Source organism: Salvelinus alpinus, chromosome 14, assembly GCF_045679555.1.
Source record: "Salvelinus alpinus chromosome 14, SLU_Salpinus.1, whole genome shotgun sequence".
NCBI lineage: Eukaryota > Metazoa > Chordata > Actinopteri > Salmoniformes > Salmonidae > Salvelinus > Salvelinus alpinus.
Genome location: NC_092099.1, coordinates 30627165 through 30643388, shown reverse-complemented (window position 1 = coordinate 30643388; position 16224 = coordinate 30627165). Strand labels below are relative to the sequence as shown.

The following is a 16224-nucleotide window of genomic DNA, read 5'->3' as shown; positions in this document are numbered from 1 at the left end:
GCTGCAAGTGCCTTATCATCATGGTCGAAAGGCATGAATGATGTTCATTCCACTTGGGAAGGCTGGAGAGCAGACAGGGAGACACAACAATAACAACAACAGTGTGAAAACGTCTCTCTCTCTCTCTCATTCATGTCAAGCCATCCATAGGCTGTGTGAGATTACTTCTTGGTACAACACATGGCTGAATGCTGTGACATGCTTGGGGGCAATATTACTCCTCAGTCTGGCACTCTGTTACTGACTGGCTCAGCTTCAAGCTCCTCTGCTGTGCTGTTCTGCTGTGAGAGACTGTCTGAGGCCCAGGAGGAAATAATCCACTCCATCTTCCTCCTCCTTCTCTCCTCCCCTGTTTAATTGTATGAACCAAATTACAAGTGTCACATTGGATCTCATGGTACAGGATGTATGACTTGCTCTGGTTTGAGGTGTGTCCTTTCTTTTTCATTAGAGCGTCTGCGAATTGACATGCTCTACTCCCCAACGGCAATGAAAGGTTAAGAGACTTTCAATGGATGAATCAGTTTGATTTGCACTACAGAGTATACAATACATAAACCTTCCAGTCACAGCCATTAAAAATTATATTTTAAATTAGAAAATGTAGAGGAAAAAATGTAGTATGTTTTGAGTCATCAGACCAATATTGAATCATCTAGGTCAGGGTTTCCCAAAGTCGGTCCTGGGGCCCCCCCTGGGTGCACGTTTAGTTTTTTGCCTTCGCACTACACAGCTGATTCAAACAATCAAAGCTTGATGATGAGTTGGTCATTTGAATCAGCTATGTAGTGCTAGTGCAAAAACCAAAACATGCAGCCGGGGGTGTTTCCCAATCTTTATTAAAGTAGCCTTGGCCTATTGTAATGAGCTGCAATAGTTCCGATCCTGTTTTCGGTGAATAGGAAGACTTTTGTACACAACACACACACCAAAACATATCTTGTCTCAGATCCCAGAAAAATCTCTTAACATTCCTATTGAGAAACCCTCATCTTGGCAAACGTTATCTTAGAGAAGGTTTCACCGATCAACCAGAAACTATTCCCATATCTCATTAAATAAACCCAGACAGGATGTATGATGAATAAGTAATGAGACAATGTATAGAGGATCAGACACACTGACCCCGTCCGTAGTCACTCCGAGTCCAAAGACAGCTACAATTGGCTTGACCATGTTCCAACCTCCCGTCCCCACTCCAACTGGTCATTAGATCCCATCAGTAAGGACCTTTGGGCAGGTGGATCAGATAACCGTCAGATAATTAAGGAATTTAAATCCCATTCTGCACGTCGCCAAAAGGAAAGAGAGATGTATCCATCTGTGGGTTTAACAATAATAAAACACCCTAATCCCCCGACTAGAGCTGTCTCTTTCCCTCACCCAGGACTTCCTATGCCCATTAAAATAAGGCACAATGCAGGACAAGCCTCTCTTTCATAAAACTGCCCAGATACAAGTGAGATTGGCTGCTGTTGCTTGCTGCTCTATGTGGAATTGAGGATTTTACATTGCCTGGTTTATAGTGCAATCCATTTAGACTCTGGTTGATGCTGGTTTTGCAGCACCAACCTAAACGTTGTTAGTGTACCTGTTACTGCTCACAGAGGATGCTGTATTTCTCTCTTTTCTGGGTGGTTAATTGCCTTATGTGTGTCTCCATTGGAAAACATTAGTCATTTGGGTCACACTTTATTCAGATAGTCCCACATAGGTGATCTACAGATGGTTATACTATCAACAAACTATCTGTAGATAAGCAACTGCTTACCTACGTTTGACAGCTAGCTACAATTCGTAACATATAGTACTTTTTGCAAATTCTTACCTTATAATACGAATTGTAATTCATATAATATCATACAAAATGGGTGATGGACATCCACATATTAATACATACCACATGAAACGTAATATATCAAACTAAATGGAGTTTCTTACATTTACTTACAGAATAATATGAAGTGCTCTGAGACCAGGTTGCAGCCAGCCAGCCAGTGTCAGGTGATGAAACATTCTAGAAAACTATTGTCTGACAACAAGATGTTCTGGCACACAACATCTGTGTGCAGTCCCTCCTGACCTGAGCACTTCCATATCCATACCTTTTTATGGACAGCTCTCAGGGGGATTTTACTCGAAACACAGGAATTTGGATAATTAACAACGCTACTTTGAATTTATTTTTAAAATGTTGTATTCCTCATTTATATGACATATTGAAAATCAACTCGCGTCCTCCAGTTCTTAAATGGTGCGCTTGCGCGCAAAGGTAACGGGAGCTATCCAAGTGCTGAATCGGAAGAGGCGTCCACTTGTCTCCATTCCAGCAGTGGACAGTCTTCAACGCAAGGAAAGATTATGCTTCAACACCGCTATATGTTTTTGAGAACATACATCTGTTTTCAGTGAGTTTTTGAATGAAAGTGAGAACGCCTCATTGACGACTCGGTGAATTGTGTCACCTCACGACGTTTTTTTTACAGGTTATTTTTTTGGTGGCAATGACTCAGAATTTATGATTCTGGGAACCAGTGTTTCATCAAACTAAACTATGATCCTACGGACTGGAATGCCACCTGCGTATTCTCTGTGTGCCACGAGAACACCCAACTGCGCTTTGGTCAGAAATAAAGCGATACTGCTGCTTGGATTGTGTTTGACCAGCATTCACATATGGAAGAAATAAAGAAGTGAAGAAATAAAAAATCAAGAGGAATGAATCGCCCCTTTATCAAAGTCTTGACTGCTTTATTTGCATGTTTAATGGGGACCAACAACAGCAGGTAGGTGAATGGCTACGTTATTGGCCATTTAACATAAACAAATAAAACTATTCCAAATCGAATTAGATACTTTCTTGGATGTATGTATATGTAGTCTATTCAACTGTAATGTTCATTGTTTGAAAAGGTGTGCGTTGCCATTAAAACAAAGTTTAGGAAATTTAATATGAACCTACCTAAAATGAACACGTTATTTCCCCATGGACCTCAAAGTTACAATAATACTAATGGAAGGTAGAAATCATACAGCTTTAATGTTCAGTCTTTGGACTGAAAATATAGCTTAGGATGTGTAGCCAAGCTAATCACTGCCTCTAACTCTGTGGGCGTTGTCAAAACGTTTTGAAATTATAGTAGCCTATGCCGGAGTGATTTATTTCAAAATGTGCATAGCCTATATGTATACAATGAGGAGAGTCACGATGCCAATTCTCCATTACAGTGACAAGAGACTTATTGCACACCTTGTCTGCCAAGGTGTTCCACACTATTATAATTCTTCATAATCATAGAATTTGAATCCCATTTGTGTTTCTCTCCATACCTATTCAGGCCAGGATCATATTTGGTTGTGTTTAAATAGAAATGTTTTCCCCACACTTTGGACTAAGTAGGTGTTTTCCATTTGTTTCTCACAGGGTGGTGGATGCCAAGGAGCATGAGTCCAGATCAGGATCTACTACTAACTTGTCTCCCTCAGACTTTCTGGACTCATTGATGGGTAGAACATCGGGTTATGATGCACGAATAAGACCGAACTTCAAAGGTTGGTTTTTATTTGACTTTCTTATGACTTGTTTAGTGTGGATTACAAAACCTTTGCATAAAATGCATCTGGGATTATCATTGTATCCACCTATATGGCTATATTTAATTTTCTAAAGTATTGACATCCCTTACATATTATGATGTAGGTGTATACATTCTCAACTGAACACACCCTCAACAGTCAGTAGGGCATATTTTGAACAATGAATACATTCTCAACTTAAAAACCCCTCAATAGTCAATAATAAGGCCCATTATGAACATTAATTATGTACTTGTCTATTGATGGAACCCACTCCTTAAATATTTAAAGAAGAATGGCTATCAATCACACCTGTAGACAGTGACATCCTCATCCCTGTAGGATTTATGGGATTGAGCTATCGAACATGAAGGGCTCACACCAGAACCAAGCAGTAGGCTAGATATAGTTTTGTATCTCAGCCCACCACCACAACACCCAATAACTATAGCTATTTCCTCAATTGTCATTTACAGTGTGCAACAGCTATATTTACCATCAGTATTCAACACTAGAAAAACAATAATGAGCTTAAAGTTATAGATGTGGGCCCCAAACCAACGGTGGTGCCACAGTGACAGCCACAGATGAGGGATTGGTTCCCTCTAGCTAGACTGTGGGCTGTTGAGTTCCTCTATTGTTGTGTTGTGGTGAGGGGGAGAGACACAGCATCTGTCACTGTGATGGAGCTGAGTAAGGAGAGGGAAGGGAACTCATTGGTGGGGCTCAGGGAGCAGGTTGGCATTTATTGTCATGAATCTTGCCCTGGAGGCAGCTTTGCAGAGTGGTCACTAGCTAGCACAGCCACAAAGTCATACAATTCATTTATACCTAACCTTAACCACACTGCTAAGCCTAATGCCTAACCTTACATTTTTGTTTTCATTATTTTTACAATATAGCCAATTTTGACTTTGCAGCTGGCTCATATAGTGGAAATTGCTCAGTTCTTCCTCCAGTGCAAGATTCATGACAATAAACGTCAACGGCAGACAGGGGCACACCCCAGACAGGGAGGCAGGCAGGCTGGGTCAGGAGGGCTGGGAGACTAGTGGTGGAACAATGCTGAAGAGAAGGCCACTGTGAGGAGAGTAGCACAGGAAACCCAGTCTGAGATTGGTCAGCAAGACTCAGCCTCAACCCAGAAACATTGGCCCAGATCTATCCACTCCGTCTGGGAGAATGGAAAACAAGTGTAGACAAGACCTCAGAAATTGACTTAAGATCAGGGGAAGACTTGTCTGTTCTGAAAAGCAGAAACAATTTTAATCAGTTTATGGATATGGGAGAATGCTGGAGTAGAGGTGAAAAAAAGTCTGGAGTGAAAAACATGATCTTACCTTGTCTGGTAAAATGATGAAGGACAGAGTCTCTGGCAGATAGAGAATTCCAGTCTAATGAGGTGTAATACCACACCAACACATGCGCACGCACACACACTTACAGTACATTTGCACATCCATGTACAGTATACAGGGATATACATAGATGATGCTAGTTTATCACTTACAAACCATACTGTGTCACAACTATTCCCCACAGTGCTGCTGGAGCCTGACCTACATTTCCTTGCCGAGGTTGTTGTGCAGAGTTATTCCGTAAAATGTTTCTGTTACTGACGTTAAATGTAGTTGCCCGACTACAAACAGAGGCAAATATTAATACCACCACGTCACATTGAATATTGATGAATACACAGGGGAAGGGCACTGTGCTCACATCTTAACACAGAGACCAAGATTTGGCGCTGCTTTAAAGGGTCATTGCTGTCTGAGGCTGCTTGGAGAACTCATGTCAGTGAAGGCTGCTTGGAGAACTCATGTCAGTGAAGGCTGCTTGGAGAACTCATGTCAGTGAAGGCTGCTTGGAGAACTCATGTCAGTGAAGGGCGTTGAGATGACATAGGGTTTACTATTTCCTACAATTTTTTTCCCACTGTTAATGTATTTACCAGTCATTCTGCCACCAGTCCTCAAAGATATTAGCGTAACGCGTCTGACACTAAATTAACTGTTCTGTTTGCATGTGCCACTGTTTAATGCCAGTGTGTGTGTGTATGTGTGTGTCAACGTGTCTCTCGGTTTGTCTTTCAGCATGTGTTTTTGTCTGTCCTTTAACCCCATCCAGTAAAACATTCCTTGTCATCCTTATTGATTTAGTCAATGACTAGCCCCACTTACCAGGGACCATACTTTTGAAGTAAGTCAGTATTTCTGAATGATACCACTGTTTGTTGAATAATGATCCCACCATTTTTAACCTGGTCTTATTACTGTACCAGGCCTGCTTTTGAAGACAAACACTTGGTGATGAGATTAGTCAACGACTATCTGTGGCTTTATGACTTGCATGGCGTGCTTAGGAGAACAACATGCCTTTCTTATGTTGACAGAAATACATACAGCCCATATTTTGGTGATAGATACATTTATTACACTCAAGTTACGTCCAACAGATATTGCACCACTATCTTCTTCAACCTCTCTCACCTCTATTTGCTAAAGCACCCCGTGCAGATGGCACATGATAATTAAGGGCTACAAAACGTATTAACCTTTTCTTGTCACCTCATTCTCACTCCATTTCACAGGTCCCCCTGTAAACGTTACATGCAATATTTTTATCAACAGCTTTGGGCTCGGTCACAGAGGCCAGCATGGTAAGTGTCCCGAACGTCTTCTTGCTTTACCTCTTCCCTGTCAAACATGTCAATGTGCTATCTGTCCTCCAACCTGCAGGTCCCCCAGTTAATGTTACCTGCAACATATTTATCAACAGCTTTGGTTCTATAGCAGAAACTACAATGGTGAGTTGGAGTGTTGTGCTTGGTCATGTTGTCTACAGCCTGGCTATTTTTCTCCTCTGGAGTTTAAGATTTAAATCATCCAATCCAAATAGTTTCTTTACTGTTCATGAGCTAATTTTCCTATTAGTTTATGGATGTTTTCAACGTTTGCTTCTTCATGTGCGATGATTCACTTTGTCCCATCCCCTTAGTCTATTGGCAGCTCCAGGGGGCAAGTATAGCACACTATACTCAAGGCAATATTGGATTGCTATTCCCATGACACTCCCTTGTGCATGTGTTAAATTAGTTCTGTTTTAATAATTTACACAGTGAATGCAAGCACATAATTCACTTTAATTGCAGCCAATAGCTGTAGGTGTGAGATTTAAGCAGATTGATCAGGTGTAATATCTGAAGACTTCCAACTGCCCAAGGGGTAAACAATAGCAAACCTGGAATAGGCATTGAGATCCCATTCAATAGTTATATCGCAATGACAGTACTTTGCCAGCTGATTTACAAACATACAAATATGCATTGAAATCCATGTATTGCATCCATTCATTCATGCTATCATTTATCATATTACAATTCTATGTAAAAAAAAAATATTGAGCAATTTCTCTAGTTAAGGTTGTGGTAGTCCCACAGTGTCACTATTCTATTAGCATTGATATTAATATTAATATTGGTATCATTGGTGCAATATTAGTGCCTTAGTGCCAAATGTAACACTGCATGTCACTACGATGGAACCAAAAACCTGAGGCAGGCATTTGGCCTACATATTAAGAGGATAATGTTGTTTTGTATTAGTAGCGCTATCATTCTAAATATGTAAAAGTCCACAGCAAAAAAATGTTTTCATGAGTAAGTGACCAGTCATTGTATTCACTGACTATGACACAACATATTCTAGTCATCAAAAGTAGAGTACTGTATATTTAATGGAGATAGACAAAAGTAGTTTATATGTCAAAATAAAGCAGTTCTAAAGCAGATTTCACTATTTCCTCAAGGATTACAGAGTGAACATCTTCCTGCGACAGAAGTGGAGAGACCCTCGGCTGGCGTACAGCAAATACCCAGACTCCTCTCTGGACCTGGATCCGTCCATGTTGGATTCTATCTGGAAACCTGACCTGTTCTTCGCCAATGAGAAAGGCGCCAACTTCCATGATGTCACCACAGACAACAAGCTCCTGAGGGTCTTCAAAGATGGTACCGTCCTGTACAGTATCAGGTCAGATGTGGGGCATGCATTGAATGGTGGACTCAACTCTATTGATTAGGGAAATAAGTGAAATAGGCTGGAGAGATGTAGAACAAGATCACGCAGAACATTTCCTGTTGGAAACATCCAAACAAAGAAAATATTAAAATCCAGTGAGATTTCAGCATACAGAGATTCCCTTTAACGTTAGTCTACTTCCAAGCCCTTAACGCACATGTAATTACTTTTGTAAGAAACATCAAAGACTACCTCTCTGGTTTCATGGGATTCATCTCAATAAAGCATTCCTTTACCTGGAGGAATTGGCTGCAATATGGTCTCCACTAAGAGTCTCCATAGAAACACAAACTACTAGAGTAGCCAAAGGCTACAGGGAATCTTTCTCCAAAGATGTTTAGAATACGTTCAGGGACGGAGTATGGGAAAAAAAGCCGCTCATGTAGGCTATTAATTTCCACTGGGCATTTGCTTCATTCCCTAGCATTGCATGGGATCAGTAAGATGGAATCACTTCGCAGTAGATGCAGCCCACTCGTAGTAGATGAGACATGGGTAACCTTCATACAATAGCCTCCTCCTACAAAAATCACTACTACACTAACATTACATTAAATTTCATTTAATTTCAATATCACTTCAGTCACACAACTCCGCCTCAGATTTAAACCTCAAGGCAGCGAAATAATGCAGCTCAATTTTGTCCATTTGGAGAGCTGATTCAGATGGGGGAGCCCAGGTGTGGAGGGAGGCAGGGGTTCTGAGAGAACAGATGAAAGGTGGTTAGCCGCTCGCTCCATTCATGAGAGAAGAGATGAGAGAGAGAGCAGACTGCAGACGACAATACATCTCAGACGCAATAACTGTCCAGTAATGAAAGTGTGATAAGAACCTGCTGAAGGGAATCCCACATGCTGTGTGGGAGGAGGAGGCTCTCAGAGGGGAAGGAGAAAGAGCATTGACTGCAGGAGAGGAGCATATGTTTATCACATACTGTACACAGTAGGCATACATTGTAGGGAGCTTGTATTTAAATCTTGAAACAGTAAAAATTAGGTTCCATATAAGATTTTTACTTTTACATTACATGCATCTATTGAGTGAGGTATAGAACACGATAATGTAATAAGCCAGTATCTACATAATTTATATCATTTGTTTGTACATTCACAAAGAATGCCTGCACAGTTGACTCCTTACCTTTACATGTCTCTTCTTCAAAGGTTGACTCTCATTCTATCTTGTCCAATGGATCTGAAGAACTTTCCCATGGACATGCAGATCTGTACCATGCAACTGGAGAGCTGTAAGTGTCTGCTCCTTACATCCCACATGGCAAAGCACATGCAATATGTTTTGTAAAAATGCAATAACATCTCAAACATCTTTGCTGTATTCATTCATTCCTCAGTTGGCTACACCATGAATGATTTGATCTTTGAGTGGGAGAGCAAGGACAAAAATCCGGTGCAGGTGGCCGCAGGGCTGACCCTCCCCCAGTTTATCATGAGAGATGAGAAGGAGCTGGGATACTGTACCAAAAGCTACAACACCGGTCAGAGAACCACACACACACACAGACATTCTCACGCACACACACCACACCTCTCACCACACCGTCCCTGATCTGAGGTGTCAGTGTGTTTTGTTCTCCAGGTAAATTCACCTGCATTGAGGTGAAGTTCCACTTGGAGAGACAGATGGGTTACTACCTGATCCAGATGTACATCCCCAGCCTCCTCATTGTCATCCTCTCCTGGGTCTCCTTCTGGATCAACATGGACGCCGCGCCCGCCAGGGTAGCGCTGGGCATCACCACCGTGCTCACCATGACAACCCAGAGCTCCGGCTCCAGAGCCTCCCTTCCCAAGGTAATCCTGTTAACCCAAAGCAGGGTGAGGGGACAATCTGATGGAGGAGAGAGGGCCATGTTCAGATCAATCAATCTTCCATTTCCTACTCATTTTTGAAGTCGTACATAATCAGATACTGCTCATGAAATGTAAATATGCCTAAGGTTGAAGTCTCCATGCTTCCCTTAATTTTGAGTATTGGGTTCTGATTCAAGTGGCCTAGGGCAATAGATAAGCAATCAATTGATTTATATCAAGCGAATGTCAATGCATTTGTGTCTTTCATTTTTTAAATCAATAAGTTGCAAAACAGAGACCTTTAAACATTACATTATCACAATATATTTAAGAAATGTATTTAACTTGTTAGAACAGTGATTTAGGTGGTGATATAACATTACTAAATTAAACAGTAGTGTATACACAGCGACAGTACACTGTCAAACACTAAATTGCTATTCACACTTACGCTAGCAAGAGGCCTCCAGTGTGAGTCATCTCTTGAAGATCAATAATTTTCCTACACATTGGACCACACATGACCACGGAGGGCTCGGCCACGTCAAAGAGGCCCACATGAAAAAAATGCTGATAAACATTAAGAGAGAACTTTGAGAGGCCCAACTCAGAGCAACAAAAGCTCAATATGCCTAAAGAGCACTCAACAACATTGAGTTGTTTTCTCTCCATGCATAAATGACCTGTCATTTTGAGGGACAGACGAGGTCATTGTAGGATGAATAAGAGGTCATCCTTCAGATTCTAGCCTCCATCTCACATCCGGCTGGGAGATGAAGGCTTCAGTCTAACTGCTACTGTTTCCTTTATGTTATTTTGGTAATTGAAGCAGCAATTATTTCCTTCCAGTGCTATCGCTGAAATCACTCATATCAATTTCAGCGTTGAAAGTTTAAAGCACTTGTTAGCAAATACCACCCCTCTAATTACGGTGATTTAGAATTTACATCAACTCTGATTAACATAACAAAGCACAATGAGGGAAGATAATAATCCCATTGAAATGTTAATTGAACGATGCATCATGACACCAGGACATACAAGGATTATGCAGTCCCAGTAAACTATTGTTTGTTTGTTTCTTGTCACAGGTGTCCTATGTGAAGGCCATTGATATCTGGATGGCCGTGTGTCTCCTGTTTGTATTCGCTGCCCTACTGGAATATGCTGGGGTTAACTTTGTTTCCAGGCAACAGAAGGATTTACTTCGCTTGAGGCGAAGACAGAGGCGGACTCACAAGGTAAACAGTCTAGTCTTGAGGAGCATCCCACTGGACACATACTGCTTAAATCAACGTTGTTTCTACTCCATTTCAAAGAAAATTACGTTGAACCAACGTGGAATAGACATTCAATTGACGTCTGTGCCCAGTGGGATTGCCTTTAGAACAGTCACTGCAAAGCCCAGACTCATTAACCATTTTTAAAGAGTGGGAGTTCCACTCTAGTATTTTTTAAATTGCGATTGAAGAGATGGGGAGAGACAGGAAAGATTGAGAAAATGTGTGTTGAAAATGCAATATGCGACCAGGATTCGATCAATCCCTCGCTTACACAGGCTTACATGCACCAAAGGCAGGCGGTGCCAGTAACTGCTACACCAAATCCCAGGGCCTCATGGCTGAACATATGAATGGTGTCTTTCAAAAGGAAGTGTGACATGATGAAGCTGGGCTGAATGAACATTTAGGGCAGTCAGAGACTTGTTGACTGAAGTGTGTCAGGTTATCTAAGGTTATCTAAGTGTGTTAGCTTGTTGTTGTTGCTGCTGCAGCAGAGGGAGGGAGGGTGTATCTGGGAGACATTCAGCTGTGTCCCCAGTGTTAATGAAGCAGCTGTAGATGTCGCTTGGAGGCATCCTCAGGTAAAGGGTACAACACCTGAGTCACGGGCCAAGAAAAGGACGCAAGAACATGGCTACTGGCCATACACCACAATGTCATAGTGTGTGTGCACATGGGAGTGTGTATGAAACTCTTTCTCTCCATTGAACAGAAGCATACTCACCATGGTTCTGCCTTTGGTTTGTTCCACCAGGATGATGACATGAGGGATGGCCGCTTCAATTTCTCTGGTTACGGCATGACTCAGTGTCTGAAGGATGGGTCGGCTGTTAAAAACGCTGTCCCAAACCCCAGCCCAGCACCACCAACCCCTAAAGAGAAAGAGGTGATAAGGAAAAGGTTTGTGGACAGGGCCAAGAGGATTGACACTGTGTCCCGAGCAGCCTTCCCTATGGCCTTCCTCCTCTTCAACATCTTCTACTGGATAACATACAAGGTCATCAGGCATGAGGACATTGGCATGCAGTCAGGGTAGTCACTCTGCCCGGCAGGATTTACCTATGGAACTCTCATCTCTCTCTCACTCTAATTTTACTGAATGAGAAATGATTGGACAGCACAGTGAGACTACTTTATGTTGTGGGACTGTACATGGAGCAGAGGCACAGTGAAGCTGGGGGTGGTGGTGTTCTTTCAGGGATAATTGATAGGTGTTCAAGCAAAATCGAATAGACTAATGCACATGTTTTAGATAAACAAGTGAACAATTGGTGAGGCACAGATATATTCCTATGTGTTAATGCATCCTGGAGATTCTACTGGGTTTTTACTCAAGGCACAGAGCAATGATGTAAAAAGGTGGACCAAATTTTATGAGACAATACTGCCTTTGCATTTGTGCAACCTTGCAATGGAGCAACATTCCATGCATTTGTATGTGGAGTAGTCTGGGCTTTAGGGTTAGACTTTTGTGTGGTTTTCATATAAAGGTTGATTTAGAGCAGTTTTATACAATTATACTGCAGTTCCTCACTGTTTCTACAAGCAGCAGTTCTATTTATTAGGCAACGAGCACAATGTATACACACACACGTTTTACTATCCTTGTGGGGACCAAACAATTGATTCCCATTCAAAATCCTATTTTCTTTATCCCTTAACCCTAAACCTAACTCTGACCTTAACCCTAACCCCAAGTCTAAGACTAAAAAAGGCTTTTTCCTTGTTGGGACTGACAAAATGTCCCCACTTGATTGAATTGTCCTTGTTTTACTATCCTTGTGAGGAGTTCTGGTCCCCTCAAGGATAGTAAAACCAAACACACACACATCTATAAGGCCTACATGTGTGAAGAGATTAAATCCAGATTGACAGTTAGATACTGCATTTTTATAAGCTACCCAAAGCCTTATCATGGATTTGGAGATAAATGGTAGGCTTCCCTATCTTTCACAAAGCAACGTCTCTTCTCGCTCAGCTGTCTGTCAGAAGTGAATGCACTTATTTATTTAAAACTCAGTAAAATTTTGCCTAAAGGTGGTTTGTATTTTCCACTCCCCTTCAACGTACAGTTGAAGTCGGAAGTTTACATAAACTTAGGTTAGAGTCATTAAAACTCGTTTTTCAACCACTCCACACAATTTTTGTTAACAAATTATAGTTTTTGCAAGTCGGGTAGGACATCTACTTTGTGCATGACACAAGTAATTTTTCCAAAAATTTTTTACAGACAGATTATTTCACTTATAATTCACTGTATCACAATTCCAGTGGGTCAGAAGTTTACATGTACCTTTAAACAGCTTGGAAAATTCCAGAAAATTATTTAGAAGCTTCTGATAAATGATGTCAATTAGCCTGAGTCAATTTGAGGTGTACCTGTGGATGTATTTCAAGGCCTACCATCAAACTCAGTGCCACTTTGCTTGACATCTTGGAAATATCAAAAGAAATCAGTAAAGACCTCTGAAAAAACATTGTAGACCTCCACAAGTCTGGTTCATCCTTGGGAGCAATTTACAAACGCCTGAAGGTACCACGTTCATCTGTACAAACAATAGTACGCAAGTATAAACACCATGGGACCACACAGCCGTCATACCGCTCAGGAAGGAGACGCGCTCTGTCTCCTAGAGATGAACGTTCTTTGGTGCGAAAAGTGCAAATCAATCCCAGAACAACAGCAAAGGACCTTGTGAAGATGCTGGAGGAAACAGGTACAAAAGTATCTATATCCACAGTAAAACGAGTCCTACATCGACATAACCTGAAAGGTCGCTCAGCAAGGAAGAAGCCACTGCTCCAAAACCGCCATAAAAAAGCCAGACTACGGTTTGCAACTGCACATGGGGACAAAGATCGCACTTTTTGGAGAAATGTCCTCTGGTCTGATGAAACAAAAATGGAATTGTTTGGCCATAATAACCATAATTTTGTTAGGAGGAAAAAGGGGGATGCTTGCAAGGCGAAGAACACCATCCCAACCGTGAAGCACGGGGGTGGCAGCATCATGCTGTGGGGGTGCTTTGCTGCAGGAGGGACTGGTGCACTTCACAAAATAGATGGCATCATGAGGCAGGAAAATTATGTGGATATATTGAAGCAACATCTCAAGACATCAGTCAGGAAGTTAAAGCTTGGTCACAAATAGGTCTTCCAAATGGACAATGACCCCAAGCATACTTCCAAAGTTGTGGAAAATGGCTTAAGGACAACAGGGTCAAGATATTGGAGTGGCCATCACAAAGCCCTGACCTCATCCTATAGAACATTTGTGGGCAGAACTGAAAAAGTGTGTGCGAGCAAGGAGGCCTACAAACCTGACTCAGTTACACCAGCTCTGTCAGGAGTAATGGGCCAAAATTCACCCAACTTATTGTGGGAAGCTTGTGGAAGGCTACCCAAAACGTTTGACCCAAGTTAAACAATTTAAAGGTAATGCTACCAAATACTAATTGAGTGTATGTAAACTTCTGACCCACTGGGAATGTGATGAAAGAAATAAAAGCTGAAATAAATCATTCTCTCTACTATTCTGACATTTCACATTCTTAAAATAAAGTGGTGATTCTAACTGACCTAAGACAGTGAGTTTTTACTAGGATTAAATGTCAGGAATTGTGAAAAACTGAGTTTAAATGTATTTGGTTAAGGCGTATGTAAACTTCCGACTTCAACTCTATATCAAGTCATCATCATTACATACATGTTATCTAACCTAATTCATTATTCAACGTATCATCGCTATTTTCAAACTCCATTTTTTGCATTTCATTTTCTTCTTGTTCTATTCTTAAATATGCCACACAGGGTACATGACAGGGTACATGACAAACTACTGACCCACAGACAATATCCCACTACTCAATATTCCCTTTTTGCCAAATAATTTGTTTGTTTGTATCACAGATAAATATTTAGAGTTGGGCTGTACGTTTTGTAGATTTAATTGTAATGAAACGTTTATTGTAATGAAGGCAGATGATATGTTTCTAAATACTGAGATTTCTATTCTACTTCTTAAGATTCCTCTGAGGACTGCTGAATGCATTCCCTCTTTGGGCAGTACGTATTACAGTTAACATTGTATACTATACAGTATTGCCACTATGAAGGATATCCTCATAACACAATGGTATCGAGCAGCTATTGGTCCTTGCACTCCTGACATACTACAAGGGAAGTATTTTCTTGAATGCTCAGTGTTTCCCCTATATGCATTTAGCAGCGGCGCAATGTAGATGTATAGATGTATTCCCCAGAAGATCTCATCCCCGCGCACCGCAGGAAGACCCCCCCCCCCTACTCTGCCACCGCTGCTGAAAGAAGTCCTAGGGGAAACTAATGCTGTTTCTGAAAAAGGTTGTTTAAGAAACTGTACATCAATAAAGTTGAGTGTGCACCACATTTGCCCTCTCCCTCATCATGGTAGTGTGTTGTCCCATCTTCAAACAGACTGTCAGAACTTCACATGATGTGTACCGTATGGAACTAGCTGATCACATTTTAGAAGAAGTATGATGCAGACTACAGAGTTCAATATTTCTAGTGGGATGGCAACAGGGAATCATTACCCATAAATAATGATTAGAGACCAACCAAGACAAATCTAGTAAAACAGACAGCACAGACATCTCTATGGTGACTTGGGACAAAGTTAGAGGAGAAAAAACAACAACTGTCCTTTCTTCTTACCTGGCCAATGACTCAGGGTGACTGCTGAAGCCTGGCTGGGCTCTCTCTCTATCCAGGTCGCGCTGTGTGACACAGACCTGGGGCGACAGCGGGCTTCCGCTAATGTAGGATAATGGACCTCACGGTGTGTTGGCGAGACATCACAGCAGGTAGCGTTTACCCGTGTGGACACCACCTGAATAGAAAATGCCAGAGTGGCTTCACTGCCACGGCAAAAACATTCTATTAGACATACACCTGGGGCTAAGTGGTAGCACCTCCTAAACGGTCTCCACTCAGTGCAATTGTCTCCGAAGTTGTTTAATGTGAAAACCATGGAAATCACTGCTGCCCAGAGAGAATCATGTTATGCTCCCTGACACCAAATGACCATGTGAATCATCTTAATTAGACAGAAAAGATAACATTGCTCTACTGTATACTGGACTTACCTTTCCCACTAGTTAATTCACTGGACCTTATTACCATGCTGGAAATGAATGTGAGAGATCAACGTTGAGCCACATCCAACACAAAGTGTGTTATTGGAGATGATTGACTCTATCCAAGCAAAATAATGCATACAACTGTGGTTGAGTGTTTCACATCAGGATTCTAAACTGATTCATAATGTTAATAGTCTACAAATAATACCTCCCATTTACTGTAGGTGACACTTTACGTCACTGTTCATTATTGGTCTAAAAGGCAAGGATGCAGTCTTATTGAAATAGCCAGTCAGTGACAGCTTATAAAAAAATACAATTATTTTCAGAATAAAGTGTAAAAATAGATAGCATC

The 16224-nt window shown here is 41.4% G+C and overlaps 1 protein-coding gene across 1 annotated transcript; it reads left to right on the top strand.

The window, feature by feature from the left end:
- Nucleotides 1-2106: 2106 nt before the first annotated feature.
- LOC139538756 (glycine receptor subunit alpha-2-like) lies at nt 2107-15177 on the top strand. Its single transcript, XM_071341149.1, has 9 exons — nt 2107-2786; nt 3425-3552; nt 6315-6382; nt 7384-7607; nt 8819-8901; nt 9007-9150; nt 9252-9466; nt 10558-10707; nt 11504-15177. The coding sequence occupies exons 1-9, from the start codon at nt 2719-2721 to the stop codon at nt 11783-11785; spliced, it is 1362 nt and encodes a 453-aa protein (XP_071197250.1). The 5' UTR covers nt 2107-2718; the 3' UTR covers nt 11786-15177.
- Nucleotides 15178-16224: the final 1047 nt, after the last annotated feature.